This window comes from Schistocerca serialis, chromosome 7 (genome assembly GCF_023864345.2).
Source record: "Schistocerca serialis cubense isolate TAMUIC-IGC-003099 chromosome 7, iqSchSeri2.2, whole genome shotgun sequence".
Classification (NCBI taxonomy): domain Eukaryota; kingdom Metazoa; phylum Arthropoda; class Insecta; order Orthoptera; family Acrididae; genus Schistocerca; species Schistocerca serialis.
In genome coordinates, this window is record NC_064644.1 from 49,664,047 (window position 1) to 49,689,047 (window position 25,001).

General features: G+C 38.4%; 1 protein-coding gene across 3 annotated transcripts in view; it reads left to right on the forward strand.

Moving 5' to 3' along the window:
* The window catches only part of LOC126412680 (protein lethal(2)k10201), a 101,554-nt gene that overhangs the window by 42,910 nt on the left and 33,643 nt on the right, over positions 1 to 25,001 (forward strand). For all 3 annotated transcript variants that reach the window (XR_007575329.1, XM_050082386.1, XM_050082385.1), the window contains exon 3: positions 21,599 to 21,800. Coding sequence is in view for 2 of the 3 variants with exons in the window: in XM_050082386.1 (XP_049938343.1) it covers positions 21,599 to 21,800 (202 nt within the window). In the remaining variant the exon portion in view is untranslated. The remainder of the gene's footprint in view (positions 1 to 21,598; positions 21,801 to 25,001) is intronic.

Below are 25,001 nucleotides of genomic sequence, written 5' to 3' on the forward strand. Positions count from 1 at the left end.
ACACACACACACACACACACACACACACACACACACACACACAGATATATATATTCCCAGCAATCAGTTGCAACAATTATGCATATAATAAGTTGTTGAAAGTTGTTTGTCGTGGAAAAACTGGCGACTTCGAACATCATTATGTTTTCCGCAAACAAAGTTGTATTTCACAAATGTTATTAATTGTCTTCATAATGTTAACCACGTATGGTTAACGGAAGACATAGAAACAATATTCCGATACGAATACGTATAGCGTAAGTCAAACATTCGAATTAGAATAGAGATCCCACGAACACAAATTTGCTGTGGCTGGTATGAAATATAAACTCCGATACTCGCTCGTTACACTTGAAGGACAGATGTTGAATGGGCCGAAACGAGCCGTCGCGTAACAGTGTAGTTGCCTGCTAACTTCGAAAGAAGGTAGATGCAGTCCCTAGCGCAACTTATAACATCGTCGAAAACCAGTGCGGACGTGAGAGCTTTGGTACACCCTGTTAAACAAACGGAAAAATGGAGGCGGTACAATTGGAGTGCGATCCGCCTCCACCAACATACATAAGCAATTCATTAATAGTTTTTATATATATATATATATATATATATATATATATATATATATATATATATATATATATATATATATATATATATATATATATATATATATATATGAATTACAAAAAACTAATAATAAAAAAAAAGTTGCATGGCGCGAGATTCGATCCGGCGACCTTCGGATTACGAACCCGGGCGCTTACCGCTGCGCCACGACACTGAAGAAAATTGTTATTCGTAGAGAGTGTTTCACTGGAACGGTTTCTTTTAACTGTCGATTTTCTCGACAACGACTGAGAAGTGCATCTTGGTGCTTTGCCACATTACACCTCTGGCCATGAGCTTTTATTATGCGCAGTACTAATCAAATCTGAATTTCACAATTGGCGGCCTCCCCTTGTAAGTCCATAGAAGTATCTTAGATTTGTGTCAAAAAGTCCATTCTTTATACTTACTTCTGAAGTCTTGAAAGTCTTTTCACTTTTACAGTTCAAATACATTATTTGTAAAGTGCACACCAGACCATTGCGTTGAGATAGCTTTTCAGAAATTTCAATTTCCCCTCCACATATACGACAACACACTGTTTCACACAAAGCTGAAATATGGAGATTAATAATGATATTGCAGTTTGTTTCACTGTCTGAAGCTGTGTTGTATTTTACATCATTACCCGCTGTTTATTCTTGGAAGCACTTGGAGGAGTAGAAGGACTGTCACTATTTACAACCAAATTATCACACCCTTCGGCACTAACCAATCTTTTTACTGCTACTATATTTGTTCTGCAGTATCTGTTTCGTTTGTTTCATATTTTTTTAATCACTCCTTTTGGTTTAGTCATGACGAAAATTATCAACTTATGAAATGGTCAGTTCCCTGCAAAACAAAAGAAACCACAGCCTTCTAGACTACATAGTTCCAGAGAAAAATGCCAATATGCAAAAAGATGGAAAACAAAATTCTCAGAAACGTCATTGCATGATTATTTTCAAATATTTATTTAAAATAGTAAATAATCGAATATTTCAATAAAACGAACACCAAATTAAGCATAAACATCCATATTTTCATAATTTGCATAGAAGTTAAAATGTCAAATTTTGTCATTTTGGGCGGTACGACTCCCCTTCAGACTCTGCCTTTAAGATTAAAAAATATTTTTAAAAAAATATTAATTATTGCAAGACAGATGTAGCACTGATTAGTGGTTTACATTTCAAATGATGTCTCAATTAGTGTGAAGCTAAAACTACACACATTATCAAATATCATTCAAACTGCATAAACATATAGATATATCAAGAACAAACATGATGAGCATATTACACAAAGAAAATTCACTGCAAACACTTCATACAGCAAACACATTTCAAAGAAATAATAAGCATTTTCAAGGACACAAAACTGTATCATAAAATCAGTCAATTTTTGCACACTACATTTCATAATTTCCAGTGATAAACTTTTGTTGAGTCACCTTCTAACTTTCTCAGAATAGTCTTTTCCCTTTAGTTTATATAATTTCAATGAAACACTATTCCTTAGCCCGAGAACTTTCCTGGATTTAGGATACACCAACCAGTATGCATTAGGGTGTGGATTCTCCACAATCTCGAATGGATCCATGTGGATTTCAAAGAATTTCTTTATTTCAGAAGTTAACATTTTTGATTTCTCATGTGATTTTACTAAAACATAATCTCCAACTTTAAACTTGGTTGCTTTGATGTTGTTATCATGTCGTCTTTTTCTAATTTCCTCCTGTTTTATCATGGTTTCTTTGACTATGGCTTCACATTCACGCATGGTCATCATTGTGCATGGTGGGAATTCTACGAGTTTAGTGATAATGTTGTCTGGTTTTAGATGAAACATAATTTCATAAGGTGAAAATCCTGTGGAAGTATGTTTGCGAGCTGTTCATGACATCTTCAAACTCTAGTACAGAGTCGTACCATGTAGGATATTTATGACTGCAATATGTACGACATAAGCAACCAATCTCATGCATATGCCTTGCAACTGGGTTTGACGATGGATTATACATGGATATTTGAACATGTTTGATTCACGATTTATGGACAAAGGCTTTCCAAATTTTTGATAAAAACTGCGAACCACTATCCAACAGATCACTTTTGGTTTCCCGACGTTTAAGAAATAGTATTTTTCAACTTTTGTAACTATCTCTTTACATGTGGTTTTTCCGACAAGATACAACTTGATTAGTTTATAAAATACATCCACCGTGACAAAAATGTAGCAGTGGCCACTCCTACTCCTTGAAAGAGGCCCGTAGAAATCAATGGGGACTAAGTCTAGAGGTTGTGCAGGAGTAATGTTTTGCATTTCACCTTGACATTTTCTGTTACTTACTTTGACTCATCAGCATTTATCACAAGTTGACAATTCTTTTCTAACTTTCTTGGCTATATTGTAGAAATATATATTTGCTTGTAATTTTTGCATACGTTTCTGAATGAGTCTCTCATGTGTATACCTAATTAACCTCTCAGCTTCATCTTCAGGCCAGCATGGTTTCCAATTGTCAGAGTCTTTCATCTGTTCTCCTAAATAGAGCACCCTTAAACACCTTATAGTACTTGTCTAATTTTTCAGAGTTCTTTTTCCCTAAACAACTCTTTATTAATTTCCAATTTATATCACGGTTCTGGTTCCTCCTGACTTTATCATACAATGATGTTACAACTTTTTCATCTGTGACCCCTTTAATATACTTCATTTATTTATTTATTTATTTATTTATTTATTGTTCCGTGGGACCACATTTAGGAGAAGTCTCCATGGTCATGGAACGAGTCAATACATGAAATTATAACACGATTGTAGAAACAGATAAAATGAAATATAAGAAACATATTCAGGCGACAAGTCGTTAGTTTAAATAAAGAAAATCAAAAATGTGCACTGGAATTTGCTTAATTTTGTATCTCTTCCAGGAGCTCCTCGACAGAATAGAAGGAGTGAACCATGAGGAAACTCTTCAGTTTAGACTTAAAAGTGTTTGGGCTACTGCTAAGATTTTTGAGTTCTTGTGGTAGCTTATTGAAAATGGATGCAGCAGAATACTGCACTCCTTTCTGCACAAGAGTCAAGGAAGTGCATTCCACATGCAGATTTGATTTCTGCCGAGTATTAACTGAGTGAAAGCTGCTAACTCTTGGGAATAAGCTAATATTGCTAACAACAAACGACATTAAAGAAAATACATACTGTGAGGGCAATGTCAAAATTCCCAGACTATTGAATAGGGGTCGACAAGAGGTTTTCGAACTTACACCATACATAGCTCGAACAGCCCGTTTTTGAGCCAAAAATACCCTTTTTGAATCAGAAGAATTACCCCAAAAAATAATACCATACGACATAAGCGTATGAAAATATGCGAAGTATACTACTTTTCGTGTTGAAATGTCACTTATTTCAGATACTGTTCTAATGGTAAATAAAGCGGCATTTAGTTTCTGAACAAGATCCTGAACATGGGCTTTCCACAACAGCTTACTATCTATCTGTACGCCTAGGAACTTGAACTGTTCCGTCTCGCTTATAACATGCCCATCCTGTCTGATTAAAATGTCAGTTCTTGTTGAATTGTGGGTTAGAAACTGTAAAAACTGAGTCTTACTGTGATTTAGCATCAAATTATTTTCCACAAGCCACGAACTTATATCATGAACTACATTATTTGATAATGTTTCAATATTACACACAAGATCCTTCACTACCAAGGTGGTGTCATCAGCAAACAGAAATATTTTTGAATCACCTGTAATACTAGAAGGCATATCATTTACATAAATAAGGAACAGCAGTGGCCCCAGCACCGACCCTTGGGGAACGCCCCATTTAACAGTGCCCCATTGGGACTGAACATCATTACCACTCTCAATATTGCGGAGGATTACCTTCTGCTTTCTGTTCTTAAAGTAGGAGGCGAACCAATTGTAAGCTACTCCCCTTACTCCATAATGTTCCAACTTCTGCAGTAATATTTTGTGGTCAACACAGTCAAAAGCCTTCGTTAAATCAAAGAAAACACCTAACGTTCGCAACCTTTTATTTAATCCGTCCAAAACCTCGCAGAGAAAAGAGACTATAGCATTTTCAGTTGTTAAACCGTTTCTAAAACCAAACTGTAGATTTGACAGCAAATTATGTGAATTTAAATGCTGCAGTAACCTTGTATATACAACCCTCTCAATAACTTTAGCAAACACTGATGGCATAGAAATAGGTCTATAATTGTCAACATTATCCCTGTCTCCCTTTTTATAAAGTGGCTTCACTACCGAGTACTTTAACCGGTCAGGAAACCGACCACTCCTAAAGGAAAAGTTACAGATATGGCTAAGTACTGAGCTAACATACGTGGAACAATACTTCAGTATTCTGCTAGATACCCCGTCATATCCATGAGAGTTCTTGGTCTTTAGTGATTTAATTATTAACTCAATCTCCCTCTTATCAGTATCATGGAGGAGCATTTCAGGTAACAGTCTCGGAACACTTTTTTCTAAGAGCGCTATATGATTCCCTGTTGGGACTAGGTTTCTATTTAGTTCACCTGCTATATTCAGAAAGTGATTATTAAGTACTGTACATATATGCGACTTATCAGTAACACGGACATCCCCACTACGCACTGATTCTATATTCTCGACCTGTCTCTGCAGACCAGCCACTTCCTTTACGACTGACCATATGGTTTTAATTTTATCCTGAGACTTAGCTATTCTATCTGCATACCACATACTTTTTGCCTTCCTAATAACTTTTTTAAGCACCTTACAATACTGTTTGTAATGGGCTGCTGCATTTAGCTTTTGACTGATTCTAACGTTTTGATATAATTGCCACTTTGTTCTACAAGATATTCTTATTTTAAACTGTTTTTCTTCATTGTGATCAAAAATTTCTGTTTCCCCTCCTACTGGTAGCTTTGATAGAGTATCTGTACCTATGTTGTCAGTGCCTTTAATATACTTAATTTCAGAGTTGAATTGTTGTAAATACTGTAAGCTTATCATGATAAAGCTTACATTCCTGTAAATAGGTTAAGGCTTTATGACCAGAGTACACTATTACCTTATGTCCAAGTAAATAGGTCTTGAATTTTGAAAATGACCACAGTATGGCTAGTAACTCTTTTTCTGTGACTGTATAGTTTTTTTTTTCATACTTCAATAACGTTCTGCTTGCAAATGCAATTGTAGGATGAACAGTTTCCCCATTGACTTCTTTTTCTTGAAATAATTCGGCACCTAACCCCTAATCACTACTGTCAGTATGTAAACAGAAAGGTAAATTGAAATCTGGTCTGTGTAACAGGTTCTGGTTATTCACTTCTTTTTTTATTTTGTCGAAAGCCTCTTGACAATCTTTACCCCATATCCAAATAGTGTCCTTCTTTAATAAATTACTTAGACAGGGTGAGTTTAAGCTTGGGTTACTTACAAATTTTCTGTAGAATCCAAATAGCCCATAAAATGATTTTAGTTGTTTTCTGTTTGGGGTGTATGAAACTCTGAAGTAGCTTAAATTCTGTTTGGATCTGCCAAAATTCCTTTTTCTGTTATGACATGTCCGAAAAATTTTAACTCGGGTACTGCAGATTTGCACTTTTTTAGTTTTAGTGTCATTCCCCCCTCTTCTAAATATCTCACATGCCTGTCTTAAAAGCACAACATGCTCATTCCAATCTTGTACAGTTACTAAAATGTCTTCTACATAAATCACTAATTTGGATACAAGTTCCTCCCCAAGCACATGGTCTAAAGCTCTAATGAATTCTGCTACCGATGAGTCCAAGCCAAAAGGGACTACACAATACTGATAGGTATGACTGTTGTATATAAAAGCAGTGTATTTCCTAGAGTTGGATGCCAGGGGTACTTGGTGAAAGCCTGAGGTTAATTCTAGATTTGACATTAATTTTATATCCTTGAACTTGTGCAACACCTCATTGATGTTTTCAGGGTGGTCTGTTTCCCTGTATAAGATCTTGTTTAAAAGCCTGGAGTCAAGAACTATTCCCACTCTCCCATATCTCTTTGACACTACTACCAGTGGGTTATTATAAGTGCTGATACTCCTTTCAATAATGCCACACGCTTCAATATTATGTAGTTCTTTCTCAATCACTATACGTTTTGCAATGGGTACACCATACGGTTTTATGAAAAATGGATCATGGCATCTCACTAGCAAAGTAAATTGGTAACCTCTAACTTTCCCTGGAATGTTGCTAAAGACATCACTGTATTCCTGTAACAAAGACTCTATTTCCTGTTTTTGCCCATTGTTTAGACCACTAGCTTCTGAAATCTTAGTGTTTACAAGTGTTTTGAAATCTACTTCACTTAAGTCTAGCTCTGTTACGTCTTTGTCAACATATATTATAAAATTAGGCATCCATGCGTAAAGGTGACTTTCTAAATTGTAAAAGATAACAAAGTTTGTCTTTTAACTGTTTTACTATGTTTTCCTGTAGCACCTTTTATTTTCACCCCAATGACTGGCATTTAAATGTAGTCTTTCTTGCACTTCAGCTTTTTGCTTAATATTTCAGATATTCCCAACACTTGACTCCCTGTGTCTATAAGGCACTTGCCTTCTCAGGTACCAACTTTTACTGTAATGGATAGACTACATATGCCATCACCTTTTTCAGATGGAACATATTCATACAGCAAATCACTTTTGATTTCACTAAAACAATGACTTCCTGAATTACAATTACCTATATTACTGCCACATGTATTACCAACTGTCATTACATTAACATACACATCATTAACGCTGTTACTTGCATTGATAATTTCATTAATCCAACATTTTCATCAGTATAACATTGTTCGTCACTAAGGTACTTATCCTTCAGTTGTTCAACAATAATATGTTTAGTATTTTGCCACCAATCAGGCTATAAAATTTGACACACATTAAGACTCATTTTTCTAAAATTGCTATAATTTTAATTGCATCACTATTTAGCCACGTATTATAAGGAAATAATTCACCATTTGTTCATTACAAATGGTAGCCTACTTGCACAGTCAGTTTTACTATTAAGAGAATATTTATCATCTCAACAGGTTTCTTCATAAGATGTTGGATTACAGAACAATTGGTTGTGACACTGACATTAACACCACTTAAATTAACAACAGCCTTTGGTATATCTACAACATGCATAATATCAGAATGAGATTTTCACTTTGCAGCGGGGTCCCGAGTTCGAGTCTCGGTCGGGCACACAGTTTTAATCTGCCAGGAAGTTGCATAATATCAGTTTCTCCCACAATACCTAATTCTTCCATTTCCTCTTTCAAACAAACAAAATATTTCTCACCCTCATCAGGTACCATTAAATCTTCATTTTCCCAAATACTACAATCATCAACCTCTCTCTCCTGAAAACTTACAATGTTGCTTTCACACCCAAGTGTATTTGATTCTTTGCTCATTAAATCAGTGTCAACAGTTTGCTCACCTGGTTCCCTCATCGGTGCTTCAATTCCTAAATCATGTAAATTGTTAACCTGCTGGTCCTCTGACAAACTAAAAGTTTCTGTCCATTCCTAAAATTCAACTAAGTCAATTACTTCCTCTGGCTCTTTATTACAACCAATATGTTCATTCCTCTTACTTGCATTTTTAGTGTTAGATGAGGAACAAGTGTCATTCTTAACAGATACTGTGTTTACAGGGTAGTACACACTCACAAGATAACTACTCATTACTTCAGGTGTATATTTTTGTACAGTGCAGTCACTGTTATCGGCCCATCTATTATCTATACTTTTCACCCCTACCGTGTGGACTGACAATGGAGTGCATGCTAACTTTTTATTTCATGACTTACCGTAGCATTTTGACTCCTGGTGTCACTATGTTCATGCCAGTTCCTGTTTTTAAACTCCCTGTTATTATTTCTGTTCCAGTTGTTTCCAGATTGCCCTCTTGAATGGAAATTGTAGTTTTCCCTTGAATGGAAATTATTATTATTGTGACTATTTTGTTCCCTGTGTTGAAAACTATGGTTGTTAGACCTACTGTTTTCCCTTCTGTTAAAATTAGAATTTCCCCAACTACGATCCCCACCTCTCTGTGTGTGATTGAAATAGTTTTTTGGTTTCCCCACTTTTGGTTTCCCCACTTTGTCTATAATTCTATCTAGTTTGTCCACATAGTTTAGAAATTGTTCAGTGTCGTCATCTGGTCCATAAACTAGGTCCCATTGCACATCAGTTGGCAACAACCTCTTTAAAGCATCAAAGGGTTTACCCAAATGTACAAGTTTCTTCAATTGATTTTTACAAAATTGTTTCATAGTCCCCTGTGTTTCCCTATAATTTGGTCCATTCAGGAACTCTCTCTTTATTCTGGTTTGTTCAGTTTCAGACCAGAACCCTATTTCATATTCTGCATAAGACATGTACACAGAAAAATTTTGATTGGCCCATGACCTAGATTCCCCCTCCAAAAATTTTTTCACAAACTTAATCTTCAAACTTTCACTCATATTAGGCAAAAAGTTGTCTGCACAACTCTGCAGAGAGTCAACAGGATGCAAACTACACTCATTAGAAAAGTTTTTAACTGCAATATTGGATAATAAGGTACATGTGTTCATAGAAAATTTTTTGTTAGCTACATCATTGCTAAGTATTTCAAACTTATGGTTTAACTCTGATATTCTATTTATCTGTTGACATTAACAAAATACTTGCATTTTTCTCTCTGTCTGTGACTAGTTCATTTTTTACATGTTGAATTTGGTTACTCAGACTAGATTTTGTTTCTCCCACTTCAGATTCTACCACCAAAGTCTTTGTTTCTGCCCTACTAAGTTTCTTGTCTATCTTGTATATGCCGTTGTGAAGTTTATTACCCCAAAGTAAGACATTGTCAATTTTTTTGTTTATCACTCCCTCGAGATGCGATACTTTCTGATTTATGACCTGAAAACTATCCACAACCATCTGATTAATGTTGTGTAACTGTTCCTCATTAGCTTGTAAGGGTGCTGCAACTGTTTGATTTAAAGCTAACAATTGTTCCATCATTTGTTACATTGCTTTTATGTCAGACATCTCCTGTTCTAATAAATGAAGACTTTGATCCACTTCTTTGAATGACTCATTTTGCGTTTTTATGGGCATGTCTAAGTCCCCAGAGAGTAACAAATTTTCACATTCCTGCTCAGATTCAGCACCACTTTCCTCTTTTACAATGATCATTTTCGTAAAATTTCACAAACAAAATAATAAAAGGAATAAAAAGCTCTACACAAATGTACTTATCTTTTTGGTGGGTCTCCACTCATGTGGTCAGTCCACTTTACCATTTCGTTTCGTATCCCTTGATTTTCATGTATTGTACATCTTTGCACCACGTGGTTATTAGACACAAGAAAATCATCCTTTTTTTTCTTTAGGCTCCTGCAAAACATAGATTTCATCAATCCGTGTACATATAAATGTCTTAACCGTGGCACAGAGCCCCCAGTTATCATGGACCCTTTCTACTACACTGCAAAAGTTATCTGCATACAGATACCATTACAGTGTGGCTAATGGATGTACATTACTTCATAGAGATGGTCATGATGTCCCCTTCTTAATGCTGCTGAGTCTGCATTGCCCATGTGGCTCCTTGTTTTGTCTAGGCGATGATTCCACTGCTTCTCTGGGTGCAAGAAAGGTGCGTGTTTTATCACTAGACTAATGAAATCATGACGCAGGATTCCACAGTTTGTTTAAAAAAAGCACATATTTATTGCCAGAACTGAAAACGACTACTCTCCACTCCGGCCAAAACTCAAGTGGCTGAAATCCCGTTGCTCACCAAAGATCACAGTCATAGCAACAAAGAATATATTTTCTGTATCAATTATGGATTGCAACACCTACCCTAAAATTGTACAAAGTAAATGCTTTTCAAAACACCTTTAATTAGTGTATAATATATCAAAATGGGCTATTTTTCAGTTCTATTACATCCTGGCGGAGAAGAAAGAAAGGAAAGGTAAGACTATGAATGTTAGAAACAAATGATAAAAAGAAGATAGACCCCAAAGACAGAAGCCTACTGCACATCCCACTAAAGGATCCCTCCAAGATAGACCCCAAAGACAGAAGCCTACTGCACATCCCACTAAAGGATCCCTCCATAGGAGGTACTTCACTATGGGCTAGAGAATGTAGAACTTACCAATCCTACAGAATGAACATCACCAGCTTCAACCTCACAGGCCCTGAAAATTGGTTCTAACACCAAACTATTGAAAGCCTATGGAGAGAATAGCAACAAAATAGCAACTTCCATCCAGTTTACCACCTCAGCTACAAAAGAAACCTCTGACTGGTCACTACAAGTTTTACTTTGTTCTTAAATTCTTTCGAGTAAGACAAGTGAGGCAAATAGTTTGACTGCTTATACTAAGTTAAGCTAACCTTCCCTAAGAAATTGGTATAAACCCAACCAGAACTTGTTAGATTTCAAATAGTACCAAATCCCTTTGTACAAAACCTGTATAAACTATTATTACTGCCACCTAGTAGAAAATTGTACAAGCTCTTACCAGATTTTACCATTTTCTAAATTTGAAATACAAAACACTTTATAAAATACACTGAGACATACTTCCAAAATATATACCCACAATGTGTCAGTGGTTGGGCACATTCATGAGTATCTTTAATCATATTATGCTACTGACATTTCATTTCTTACAACAGCATCTATTTTATGAAAGCTTTATTCATTTTTGGTCACTAATACCAAATAGGAGAAGCTACATTTTCAAATAACTAGTAACATTTTAGCTATATGTTCTATATTCCTTTACTAATTATAACCTTCCTTAGGAGCAGCATACAATACACAATTTATATAGAGGGATTCAGCATTCTGCGTATCGTTATCTTCTACATTTCTCACCTTTTTCTTCTGTATTTCGAGTTTAACAGACTCTTAATCGATTATGACTCCATGCCTGGTTTCTTTCCTCTCTGTCTCCTAAGTAATCCTGTACCTCCCACTGAGGGTGACCAATACACATTATTTATCCATTTGTTTGTTTGTTCATTCCATGCTTCAAGGTCTCAGCATGGAGAAGCAGGTGCACCATCGAGTATGACCATGCTGTGACAATGTGGGTAACGTCACCGGGTACAGGTGACGATGAGTTAGCTGTCAAATTGTTCATTTTCCTTTCTATCTCCTAAGTACTCCTCTACCTCATGCTAAGAGTGATCAAAATGTGTTATTCATTTATGTAATTCTAGTGATTTATCAAAAATTGACCCCATTTGTGTTGCTATGCATCTTGATCATCTCATTTTGATTGAACCTAGATGTCAGCATGTCATCCAACACAGTCTAAATGTAGAACTTCTCCTTCCTTCCTTTTCTTTGCTTCAATGATGAGGCATTGTTAACATCCTCTGTTTACAATTCTGTATTTGTGTCTGAAAAAAAAAAAGTGCTAAGTACATGTTTTTGGTTTGTTAATAGCAGCACTCTTCTGAAAATTTAGTGCCTAATTACTTTGTCCAAGTTCAAATCAGGAATGTAAATTTCTGAAAATGACTGAAGTGGTGAGTGAAAATCTGTACCAAGGCTGGGTATCGAACCCGGGTCTCCTGCTTACTTGGCAGGTGCTTTAGCCTCCTCGATCCAAAGTCTCATTGCCTCCCCAATCCACTTGAAATTCCCCTTACACATGAACAGAACTACTGAGGCTCCCCATGTTCTGGAATAGCACCTCAGCATTGAATGTAAATGGGGATCCACCCTGAAATTCAGGTCCAGGTAGTTATACAAATGAAATGACACAATTTCCAATACTTATACGTATCTCTGTTCATGTGTAAGGGGGAATTAAAAATAGACTGGGGCAGCAGTGAGAATTTGGATCAAAGAGTGAGGTGTGCCAGGGTCGTCCGTGCAGTTGCGTGAACCACTGTGCTAAGTTGGCCAGGTGGCTAATGCACCTGCCTAGTATAAAGGAGACCTGTGTTCGATTCCCAGCCTTGGTACAAATTTTCTATCGCCAGTTCAGTCTGTATGCATAAAATCATATCTGTACGAGACGAGTAAAGTCTCAAATTGTGTCATTCATTTCAACAAATCTCCCCCCAAGCAACCGAAGTTGATTTTGTAGCATGGCATGTCGAGTTGCTGACGTAATGCCAGACAGCTGTGCTTGGTGAACTGGACTGCTGCTGTTAGTTGCATCATTGCCATAGCTGCCTCATCTTGCTGTGGTGTAGTTTTTGTGTTGGACCGACTGGAAAAGTTGTAGTCTTTATAGTCTCCTGACTTGGAGACTTTCATTCTTCTATGGTGCATGTATTGCCAATTAATTTAGTTATCACTTACCAAGAAATTAATTCTTCTGATGTTTCTTTATATTCCTTGGATGTGATTATTTAAAGATTTTGTCACAGAATTTCTTCTACTGATGTCATTGTTAATGACGAGAGGGATAACCATTGTATATTCTTCACTTTCAAATATCAATATCTTTTTAATGTGTACCTAATATGAGTCCTCTTTCTCAAATTTTGTTTCAATTTTTAGCATTAGTTTATTCTGGGTTCTGCATTAGGGCCCCAAAATGCAACATTTGGGTTTTAGAAGTGCTTATATCTAACCTTCATATTCTGAACTGCAGCACCTTCAATTATGATTTCTTCATAGACCAAGCAGGCGCTACACAGTGGACATTGTTTCCCCTGCAGTTGGGTCTTATGCTGAAAATCTATAAATCTTGATCTGTTTCCAACATTCTGCAAATGAATAGAAAGTAATTAGAATTAAAAAACAGCCGACCCGTTGCAAAGGATAAAGTAATCTTTACCTAGGTTTCGATAAGTTTAAACCTATCTTCTTCAGAAGTCGGCACTATTATATTAACATGGAGTAATACGTCGTTGCCATTTTTACAAACGTCTCCGTAGCTCCATTAGTCAAAATCAGATATTGCCCTAAGAGTAGGGTTTGTCAGATAAATAAAATTAAGTACATGGAAGCTGGAGAGCGCATAGCTTCTGATACAACAAGTTAATCTAAAAGAACATTGCACGTAAAGTTTGTGTTTGTACATTCAACTTTGATGTTACTGGACAAGATCTGACATTTGAATGAAAATGTACAATTTGACTGACAATTCACCATCTTCCATTCAAAATGACACCATCCATATTGTTGCAGCACACTCTTACTCAGTGCTGCACCCCACTTGTCCAATCCTTGGCCTCGAAGCACAGAACAAATGTAATGCCCTGCAGGCATCACAGCCCTTGGTAAAATGCAATAACCGTCCACCCATATCAGTTTTTGTTTGAAAACAATGACAAAAATGTTGAAATAGGTTTCAGTTTCAGACTATTAAACCAATAAATAGTTACAACTATCATGCTCATCGTTTGTCGGCTAAGTATGGGTTGAGTAACACATCACTTTTCCAAAGTGATATGTTACATCACAAGGATTATGTAAAAATCAAGAATAGCAGAGGTCATTTTTGTTCCTAGTGTTATATTTTTAATTGTGAGAAGCTATGTATGACGAATTGGATAACAGATTAAATATATTTTGAAGCTGTTCTTAGTTTGTCTAGTTGCTGAAATACAATATTATGAAAAGAATACATTGCTACTCACCAAACAGCGGAGGTGCTAAGTTGCAGATAGGCACAATGAAGAGACTGTCAAATAAATAAGCTTATGGTCAAAACGGCCTTCATTGGTTGTAACACACACACACACACACACACACACACACACACACACACACACACCTTGGTATGGCCTCAGCAGCCAGAGACTGTGGTCATTTGTATGCTAGTTGCATTTGTGTGTGTGTGTGTGTGTGTGTGTGTGTGTGTGTGTGTGTGTGTGTGTGACTAATTCCAGTGAAGGCCTTTTTGGCCTGAAGGTTACTTGTTTAACAGTCTTTTTGTTGTGCCTATCTGTGACTCAATGTCTCCTTTATATGGTGAATAGCAATCCATCCTTTTCATAATATTGTCATTATTTCATACTGGTTTGTCCATTGTTTGATAGTTAATGAAATAGGTGTATAACACCATTCCTATATCTCATCGTATGCATTTTTGCTGTGCATATTTTAGGTCAAGTGCAGAAATATCCAAGAATATTACTTCTTATGACATTAAAAATTTAAATATGTAAAAGAATGTAACTTTCCGGTGTTTTGATAACCAAAATTAGGTACCAAACACAAAGAAAATGATCTTTAATGTAAGTATGTGGTAATGTATACAACGTGGGAAGGTGGATTCATTGCATTAGTAAAGAATGATATTAGTGTGTTCTTGCAGTTTGAAATTGAAGTTTGGTAGCCAAAGGATTCTCTGAATTCTTTAACGAAGGTCAAAATTTTATTAGTTTGTGAATCATCTTCAGTTTTAAGTTCTTATCAGTGTAACTACCCAGACAGTTTGATCAATCTCTCTCTCTCTCTCTCTCTCTCTCTCTCTCTCTCTCTCTCTCTCTCTCTCTCTCTGTCTGTCTGTCTTTTTAACTGTTGCTGTTGGATTCTCATTCTTCCTTGTAAAGAACTGTTAGGATTAGTTCAGTGATAATCATTTGAAAAGCCAATCAGTTATAGTACTTAAAAGCTCATGTACATTTTCTTTACTGACACATTTTTGCTTGACTTATATATTGTGCCTCATCAACAAAGAAAAGTATTTCCACTTCTTCATTAGAAGATGTGAGTCCATTTCCTCACATAACAACACTTAGAATATCAAACAATAGAACTTCTCCCCCCCATTTGCTTCACCTGGTCCTACTCCACCCAACAAACCACCTTCCTAGATGTTGACCTCCACCTCAAAGATGACTACATCAGTACTACATCTGTCCATATCAAATCTTCTAACCACCAATCTTCTAACCTCCATTTCAACAGCCGCCACCCATTCCATACCAAGAAGTCCCTTCCATACAGCCTAGCCACCCATGGTCATCGCATCTGCCGTGACGAGCGGTCCCTCTCGAAATATATCGAGGGTCTCACTGAAGCCTTCACGGACTGTAAATATCCCCCCAACCTTGTACAAAAACAAATCTCCCTTGCCTTATCTTTGCCCTCTTCCACCATCCCCCAAAGTCCCACTGTCTGACCACAGAGGAGCATTCCCCTCGTAACTCGTTTCCACCTGGACTGGAACAACTGAATTACATTCTCTGCCAGGGTTTCAACTACCTCTCATCATGCCCTGAAATGAGAAATGTCCTGCCCACTATCCTTGCCACCCCTCCCGCAGTGGAATTCCACCATCCACCGAACCTACACAATATACACTTCCATCCTTGCACAAACCCTGCTCGAAACCCCATATCTCGTGGCTCATACGCCTGTAATAGACCTAGATGCAAGACCTGTCCCATACACCCTGCCATCTCCACCTACTCCAGTCCAGTCACAAACATCACCTATCCCATCAAAGGCAGAGCTACCTGTAAAACCAGTCATGTGATCTACAGGCTAAGCTGTAACCACTGTTCTGCAGTCTATGTGGCCATGACAACCAACAAGCTGTCTGTCTGCATGAATGGCCACTGACAAACTATGACCAAGAAACAACTGGACCACCCTGTTGTTGAGCACGCCACCTAACATGACATTCTTCATTTCAGTGACTGCTTTACTTCCCACCAATACCAGCTTTTCTGAATTGTGCAGTTGGGAACTTTCCCTGCAATATATCCTATGTTCCCGTAACCCTCCTGGCCTCAACCTTTGTTAGTCACAGTCCTCACCCATCCAGCCCCTTCCCTGTTCACATTCCAGCTCTACACAGCCCTCATTCCACCATTGCACCCAGTGTTTTTACTTCTCTCCTTTTCCGCTACCTCTGCCCCTCCCCACCTCTCCCCTGCCCATTATCTAACCTCCCGACTGCACATAGCTGCCAACCCTCTCTCCACCTCATCCCTGCATCCTTCCCAGCAGCACTGCACTCTCTCTCTCTCTCTCTCTCTCTCTCTCTCTCTCTCTCTCTCTGTGTGTGTGTGTGTGTGTGTGTGTGTGTGTGTGTGTTCTATTTTTGACAAATGCCTTACTGGCCAAAAGCTTTATTTGTGACAGTCTTTTTGTTGTGCCTGTCTGCAACTCAGCATCTGTACTATATGATGAGTGGCAACTTTTCTTTTCATAATACTCTTGTAATATGCAAGGTTCAGCCTCTTAAACACAAAAACACACATGAAATTTCACCAATATATACTCCTAAGAAAATACAGGAAAGGCTACATCTGTAACATCAGTAAAGGATCCACTATAGAAAGCACTAAAAAAAAGTTTTTCGCCATCTGCATATCTCTGAACATGTGTGGGCTTAAGCTCAAGGGGAGCAGAGAATGAAAGAATAGCCATATGAAATGAAACTATTAACTGTATTGTGAGATCATCCAGTGTGTGCGGAGATTTCCGGTGGTGACACACTGCAAGTTTCAGCTGGTCCGAAACTTCTGTTGGGTCCATGTCAGAATTCATTTGATTGTTGCCACCATGGAGGAAGGCTTTCACCATACAGACATAACATTCTAATGCATTGCTATCTTGAAAGAACTGGACACTACATAGCTAGACAGTAGGTGGGATGGTCATCTTTCAACTTTGCTATAGTGATTAGAGCCATCTAACATCCATACATCATAACTTCTAACGCTCTAGACAACCTGAAGTGATGTGAAGTTGGACTGCAGAATTCACACCTCTCTCACATCAGTTGACTTACTTGATCTGCACTGCCGATCCTCTTCTCTGGATTGCCGGCTCTGTCACCTCCAAAATCTTCTTCTCTGAGGAATAGCGCTGGTTACAGGAATTTATAAGACACTCTCTCTACTTTCAAAATAATTTAGTACTCGAAGAATACTTTTAGTTCAGTCTTGGTATATTTCAACTTCCACCAATAACATATTCACCATTCCTCACATTAACATTCGAATGTTTACAAGTCAACCAATTCATCTTGCCTTAGACTCTATAAAATACATGTGCAATAAAATTGGTTTAACAACCACACAATTTATGAACCTGTCTTGCCTCTAGAGAGTCCAATACGTGAAGTACTTAAAAGTCTCTATTCAACTGTTCATTTTTCTTTGACAATAATCACAGTCACTAAAACAGCAAAGAATACTACATAATTACTCCTTGTTCTTTCATCACGGCTTCTGTGGTGCTAGGGGCAAGCACTTATCGGTGTGGTTCGACCGCCACATTTACAGTCTTCTCATAACGAACTTCCAACCTGCACACAGAAACAGGTGGCGCAGTAGATACGTTTCCACTCTCCCATTTATATTTAAAATGTCATGTGTTTGAGACGGTAGAAGGACGATTGGTTCTAGAATTTACACGGAAATTCTCAAAGCACTACAACCTGCCCAGAAAAGACTGATCCACATTCCTACTGAACCCATGAGAGTGCATGCTGTAGTAGCGCATTGGTACCTGGCAGCCTTCATACTTGCAGGGTGCCAGACATATCCTGCACTCATTGGTGAAGAGATTCTAATGCCATTGATCAAGTTTCTGCAAAATATTTGATCAAGTTAATGTCTGCAGCTGAGGAACATATTAATAGAATAAAAAATCTGCTTCAGTTGTCAATAACTTCTAACTTATTGAATGACCGATTTCAAAGCCTAAAGCTTCATCTTCATGTGCCATCAAATAATTATGAAAACATAAATTTGTGGCTGTTGGTGGCACCTGGAGGTGAAGCGTTGGCTTCAAAAGCTCTCATGAAATAAATAACAAATCACTGACAACTGAAGCAGGTCTTATATTCTATTAAAATGATCAAGTTTCCATTATAAAAATTCTCTTGCCCACCTTCTTTGTCCATTAGTGTTTTGGGGGATTTTTACTGTTTTTTGTAACAAAAGTCTAGAGGAAAAATTAATAGTGTGAAGACAATAACATACTGTGTTAGTTGACACATGCTTTCTTGGCTGTTTCCAAAAAAGTAGTGAGCATTTCTGTTGCGTATGAGCCATAATATATAGGTCATAGTCATCAGATGGTGGTGTTGAATGTGGACGACCACTATGCGGCAGATCTGTGTTATATCTCTCAGTGTTGGTTGAATGTTTGAATAATGTCACTGTGCCATTTGGCTGGCAACTTCCTGTGCTTGCAACTTCTTTTACCACAAAGTGTCAATGCAGAAATGGGCTAAGCTCGAAATTGTGCTCCCACCCCACCCCTCCCTCTTGCTAGCTGTTAACAGTGCTCCCAATCTAGGTAGCTGATATGAGAACAGCTTGCCCCAATTTGCATAGGTGATAAATATCAATAGGTTGCCTGCAGTTTAATGATGATTACCTAGCTATTCAGTCTCTGACCAAGTAAGGTGTCAGAAATGTTCCTACTTGCAGGGGGTCCTTGCTTAGTATGGACACAGAAGGAGATTGGATGGACAGGTAACAACACAAAAAACAATAGAAAGTTTAACAGAAAAAAAGAGAATGTATTCAAAGATTTTAAGTTCACAATATACACCGATTGGACTGTCCCTAATGTCAACCATTACTTAAGAAGATTATGAGGGACTTTCAGTAAGAAATGTACTGAGGTAATTTCAGTTGAAAAAGTGCAGAATTTTTTGTGGGACATCGTGGAATATTTCCGCCTCAGCCCCTGTAGTTTGATGATGTTCCAATTGGTGGCGGCGCTATACGTAGCCTCCAAGATGGCATCTGTAACAGAGTTGCAGTCCAAGCAGAGCACCATCATGGAGTTTCTTTTGGAGGAAAAACATGGTGCTGCATATATTCATAGGCACTAGCAGAATGTGTATGGAGACCTGGCAGTGAACAAAAGCACAGTGAGTCATTGGGCAAGGCATCTGTCATCACTGCAACTAGGTCATACAAACCTGTCCGATCTCCCACTTGCTGACTGGCCACATGCAGCTGTGCTACCCTCAGGAAACTGAAGAAACGACTTCACCGTATTCATCGCCACAAAAGTGTAAATGAACTATTCCATCTCCTTGACAATGCAAGGCCTCACACAAGTCTGTGCACATGAGAAGAGCTCACAGAACTTTATTGGACTGTTCTTCCTCATCCACCCTGCAGCCCGGATCTCATACCTTCTTCTTGGCCTAATGAAGGATGCATTCCATGGAAAGTAGTACATGGCTGAAGGGGGGGTCGTTGATGCAGCAAGACAGTGGCTCTCACTTTGACCAGTAGATTGATACCATGCAGGCATGTAGGCCCTCCCATTAATGTGGTGTTAGGCCATCCCATTCAATGGGTATTGTGTTTAAAAATAGGGTTTTTTAGCCAGTTCAGCCAAAGCAGTGGGGAATAATGTGGTGTATTGGAATCCTAAGTATAACCAACCTACTTTCAGAACAAACCAAAATGATTATGTTTGACAGTGTTCTTGTGTGCATTACATGATTACACCTCTTGCATATGAGAGAACATCCTGAATTGCTACTCAGTCTTAATGTGGTCTCATCCAAGAAGAGCACTTGGCCCTACCCTTCATTGGTTCAATTTGTGTGCAAATGGTGTCGACGATGTGTGGGTGTCTAAAGAGCACATTGTACTGGTCAGAGAGATCACATCCATGCATGTTCCACACCACTGTGGAGTGTGAGATTGTGTGCCTTTCAGTCCTGTTAACTGTGGTACCAACTGCAGCTACTGTTTGACATGGATCCCTTCTTGCCTGTTGCACAATGTAGTGGACATCTGCTGCTGTAGTTGACCACGTTTGACCATCTCCTCTCCTTCAGGGAGCAGTGCCTGTGTGTTGGAACATTCCCCGTGCATGTGAAACAGTGCTGTAAGCTATACCAAATTCCTGGTCTACACTCATCAGATTTTGTCCTCCTTCCAGTTTCCCAGTGATTCTTCCTCACGTGAAGTGTGCAAGTCATCCAAATGTTGTCTTCAGGTCATGTTGTAATGAAGAACACCACCACAGTTGGACTCACATTCGGGAGGACGACGGTTCAATCCCGCGTCCGGCCTTCATGATTTAGGTTTTCCATGGTTTCCCTAAATTGCTCCAGGCAAATGCCGGGATGGTTCCTTTGAAAGGGCACGGCGTCTTCCTTCTCCATCCTTCCCTAATCCAATGAGACCGATGACCTCACAGTTTGATCTCTTCCCCCAAACAACTCAATCCAACCACCACAGTGCTCTGTAACATCCTGTCTTTTCCCATACCTTCAGGTGACTTGTGTTCGAGGGCCAATCCCATTTGGCACTATAGACGCCTTGTCGTCATACCATTTCATGTCCTCCTTTGTCTGCACAACTGGGAGACCTCTGGCAATATGGTCCCACACTTTCATTCATTTGCACCAAATAGTTAATATGTTCTGGTACTTTACCTCTCTTGTCCTCAAATTTTATGGAGCATTGTATTTCTTTAAACTTTATCTATGGTAGGAAGAAGTAGTAGCAGTGATGTTATCAACTTTGTTATAATTAATTAATTAATTAATTAATTAATTAATTAATTAATTAATTAATTAATTAATTCATTCATTCATTCCTTGGGATCCATAGATCCCATAGAGAAGAAGGACCTTCAAACATATACAGTAAAAGAAGACAAGGAAGTCATAGAAACTTAATCAGTAGACTGCATAACAATAAATTATCACTATACGAACACATGCTATTCACATCATCAAAATTTAAATCAGGTAAATGAGTAAGAAAGCTGCCACTTTGAAAAACTCTGCTGCTTCCTCAATTTTGAGGGTGTAACTGATATTTTGAAAATACATGAATTAAAAACCTGAACTAGTATATATCTATTGTACACAGTTTCTAGTTTATCATCAGAATTGTAGCCTTATTTTTATAGTCTGAAATACTTTTGCATCATAAAAATTATTAGCTTAAACATGCTGAATAGTTAAGCAGCTTGTTGAAACCAATTTACAGTAGCTGAAGATAAGTATTATTTGTGTTTTTGTTAGTGTTTCAGAATTCCCATGTGGTGTCCCTGGCTGTGATGCAAAGTTTGAGTCTCTTCTACAATTTGATGTGCATTACAGCACAGCTCATCGGTATATATGTGTGGTATGTAGGAAGACGTTGCCATCACCACACCTACTCGATCTTCATGTATCAGAAAGTCATGATTCCTTTTTCAGTGCTCAAGCGGAGAGGAAACCAATGGTAAGTTTCTCATTATAATAAATATGTAATCATTTTTAACTGATGGGACTACAGGTTCTTGGTGAAACAAGCCCTTTTTTCTAGTGTTACTGCTTTGAATATGTTATTCATATGTTTTGATGTATTATGAAATAAACAGCCTACAACCAGCAAAGAAAGTAACGGGTAATTATAAGCACATCAAGCTCTTACAATATACTTCAGTAAAAATAAATGATGATGTAATAAATTACAGCTTAAATACAGTGTTTCTCACTACCCAATATTGACAGGAGGCTACTTACACTGGGGGGGGGGGGGGGAGGGGGGGGGGGAGGAGACGTACCAACATTAAAAAAAGTTGTTGGGCACATTTCTACATCTGAAAGTTGATATCTGTTACAGTTTCGCGCAGTTCGCAATATGAGTGATGCTGGTAATACCACTATGAGGATGCAAATAAGGATTGCTTTCAATGCACACTGTGACGGTTGTGAGAATTAATTACCTTTGAGATGGAATGTGGTGAGTTGTCAGTCAAGAATGCCTTTAAGGTGACAAGGACGCCATTAACAGCACCTCACTGAGTTTGAACGAGGTTGAGTAATAGGCCTGCAAGAACATGGATGTTCCTTCTGCAATATTGCAGAAAGACTTTGCAGGAACATAGAGCTGTGGATGGCCACATGACGCCACCAAGAGAGAAGACCACCGAGTTGGGCGTATGGCTGTGACACATCCATCTTCAAGCCCCCTGATTGACGTGAGGAAAGATTTCTACCTCTGCTCCAGCCAAAATAGGAGCCAGAATTCAATGACTGATATCCATAGATTTTGGCACAGTTATCACTTCACTTATCACTTGCTGACTGTTAGACAAAAATTACAAATTGGTTCCAAGGACAACTCTGAGCCAGATGCCCCTGTACCAAGCAATGACCCCAATCCACTGCCATCTGTGACTTCAGTACTGTCAAGTGAGAGTTCATTGGAGGGAAGAGTGAAGGTTTGTTGTGTTTTTGGATGAAAGCTGGTTTTGCATCAGTTCCAGTGATGGTTGTGTGTTGGTTAGAAGAATGCCAATTGAGAGCCAAGAACCAACCTGTCTGTGTGCTAGACACACTGGACCTGCTCCTGGAGCAACGGCCCAGGATGCAATTTTGTGTGACAGCAGGAGCACTATTGTGGCTATCCCATGCAGCCTGATTGCAAATTTTGTACATCATTTTGGCGAATCAACCTGCTGTGCTGTCAGTCATGAACAGCATTCTGGGGGTGTTTTCCAATATGATAACACTCACCCACATACCACTGTTGCAACCCATCTTGCTCCACAGTGCATGCTCAATCAACAGATCTGTCCTATGTCCAGCACATATGGGGCATAATTGGATGACAACTCCAGTGTCGTCCACAAACAGCATTAACAATTCCTGTATTGACTGACTAAGTGCAACTAGCATGGAATTCCATCCCACAAACTGACATCCAGCACTTATGCAATATAATGCATGCATGTCTGCATGCAACATTCTGGCAGTTACACCGATTACTAATGTATCAGCATTTCACACTTGCAGTGGCTGATCTCACACATACATTAACCTGTGATCTTGCAAAGTTAGTGACTTAAATATGTTGCCTAGACAAATGTATTCCTCTAATTTCATTACTCTACATTATTTTTTTGGTGTTGCAGTTTTTTTGTGTCAATGTATTTACTGTGAAACAGAGTATCCAGGTCAGGTCAATAATTTTCACAGTTAATTTTCACAGTATTTAAGGTTAGGGTATTTGATACGAATCATAACTGTACAGTATGGAGTTGGATGGAGAGATCAACTAGATTTTTCCATATGTGGAAAGGGTACTCCCGGATGCCATGAAGAGCACAGGGTGCAGCCAACTGTAGGTGGTCACTCACGTCGGTACCAATGATGTGTGTCGCTTTGGATCAGAAGAGATTCTCTCTGGTTTCGAGTGGCTAACATAAGTGGTAAAGGCTGTCAGTCTTGCTTGCAAGATGAAAGCAGAGCTGACCATTTGCAGCATAGTCGACAGGACCAATTGCGGACCTCTGGTACAGAGCCGAGTGGAGGGTCTGAATCAGAGGCTCAAATGGTTCTGCGACCGTGTAGGCTGCAGATTCCTCGACTTGCGCCAAAGGGTGGTTGTGTTTTGGGTTCCGCTGAATAGGTCAGGTTTCCACTATACGCAGGAGGCAGCTACACGGGTAGCAGGGGCTGTGTGGTGTGGACTGGGCGGAATTTTAGGTTAGAGGGTCTCGGGAAAACATAAGAAGGGCTTCAGTCACAAAGGGTGCAGGTTGAACACAGGAAGAACATAGATAGAGGAACCATTGGTGTAACAGTTGTAAACTGTCATAGCTGTATTGGGAAAGTACCAGAGCTCCAAGCGCTAATAGAAAGCACTGATGCTCAAATCATTATAGGCACTGAAAGCTGGATAAAGCCGTATATAAGCTCAGCCGCAATTTTTGCGAAGAATCTAACGATGTTCCGAAAAGATAGGCTAAACACAGTTGGTGGTGCCGTGTTTGTTGCTGTGAGAAGTAGTTTAACTTGTCGCGAAATTGAAGTACACTCTTCCTGTGAGTTAGTATGGGCAGAGGTCATTGTTGGCAACCAGAATAAAATAATAATTGGATCTTTTACCGACCTCCCAGTTCAGATGATGCACTTGCTGAAAGGTTCAAAGAAAACTTGAGTTTGATTTCAAAGACGTACCCAACTCGAACTATAATAGTTGGTGGTGACTTTAATTTACCCTCGATATGTTGGCGAATAGACATGTTTAATTCCAGAGGTACGCATAAAATATCGTCCAAAATTGTGCTAAATGCATTCTCTGAAAATTATTTTGAGCAGTTAGTTCATGAGCCCACGCGAATAGTAAACCATTGTGAAAACACACTTGACCTCTTAGCAACAAATAATCCTGAGATAATAACCAGAATCAAAACTGATATAGGGATTAGTGAACACAGGGTTGTCGTAGCGAGACTCAATATTGTAATACCCAAATCCTCAAAAAATAAGTGAAAAAAATACCTATTCAAAAAAGCAGATAAAAATTCACTTCACGCCTTCCTGAGAGGAAATCTCCACTCATTCCAAATTAATAATATAAGTGTAGACCAGATGTGGCTTAAATTCAAAGAAATAGTATCGGCAGCAATTGAGAAGTTTATACCAAATAAAC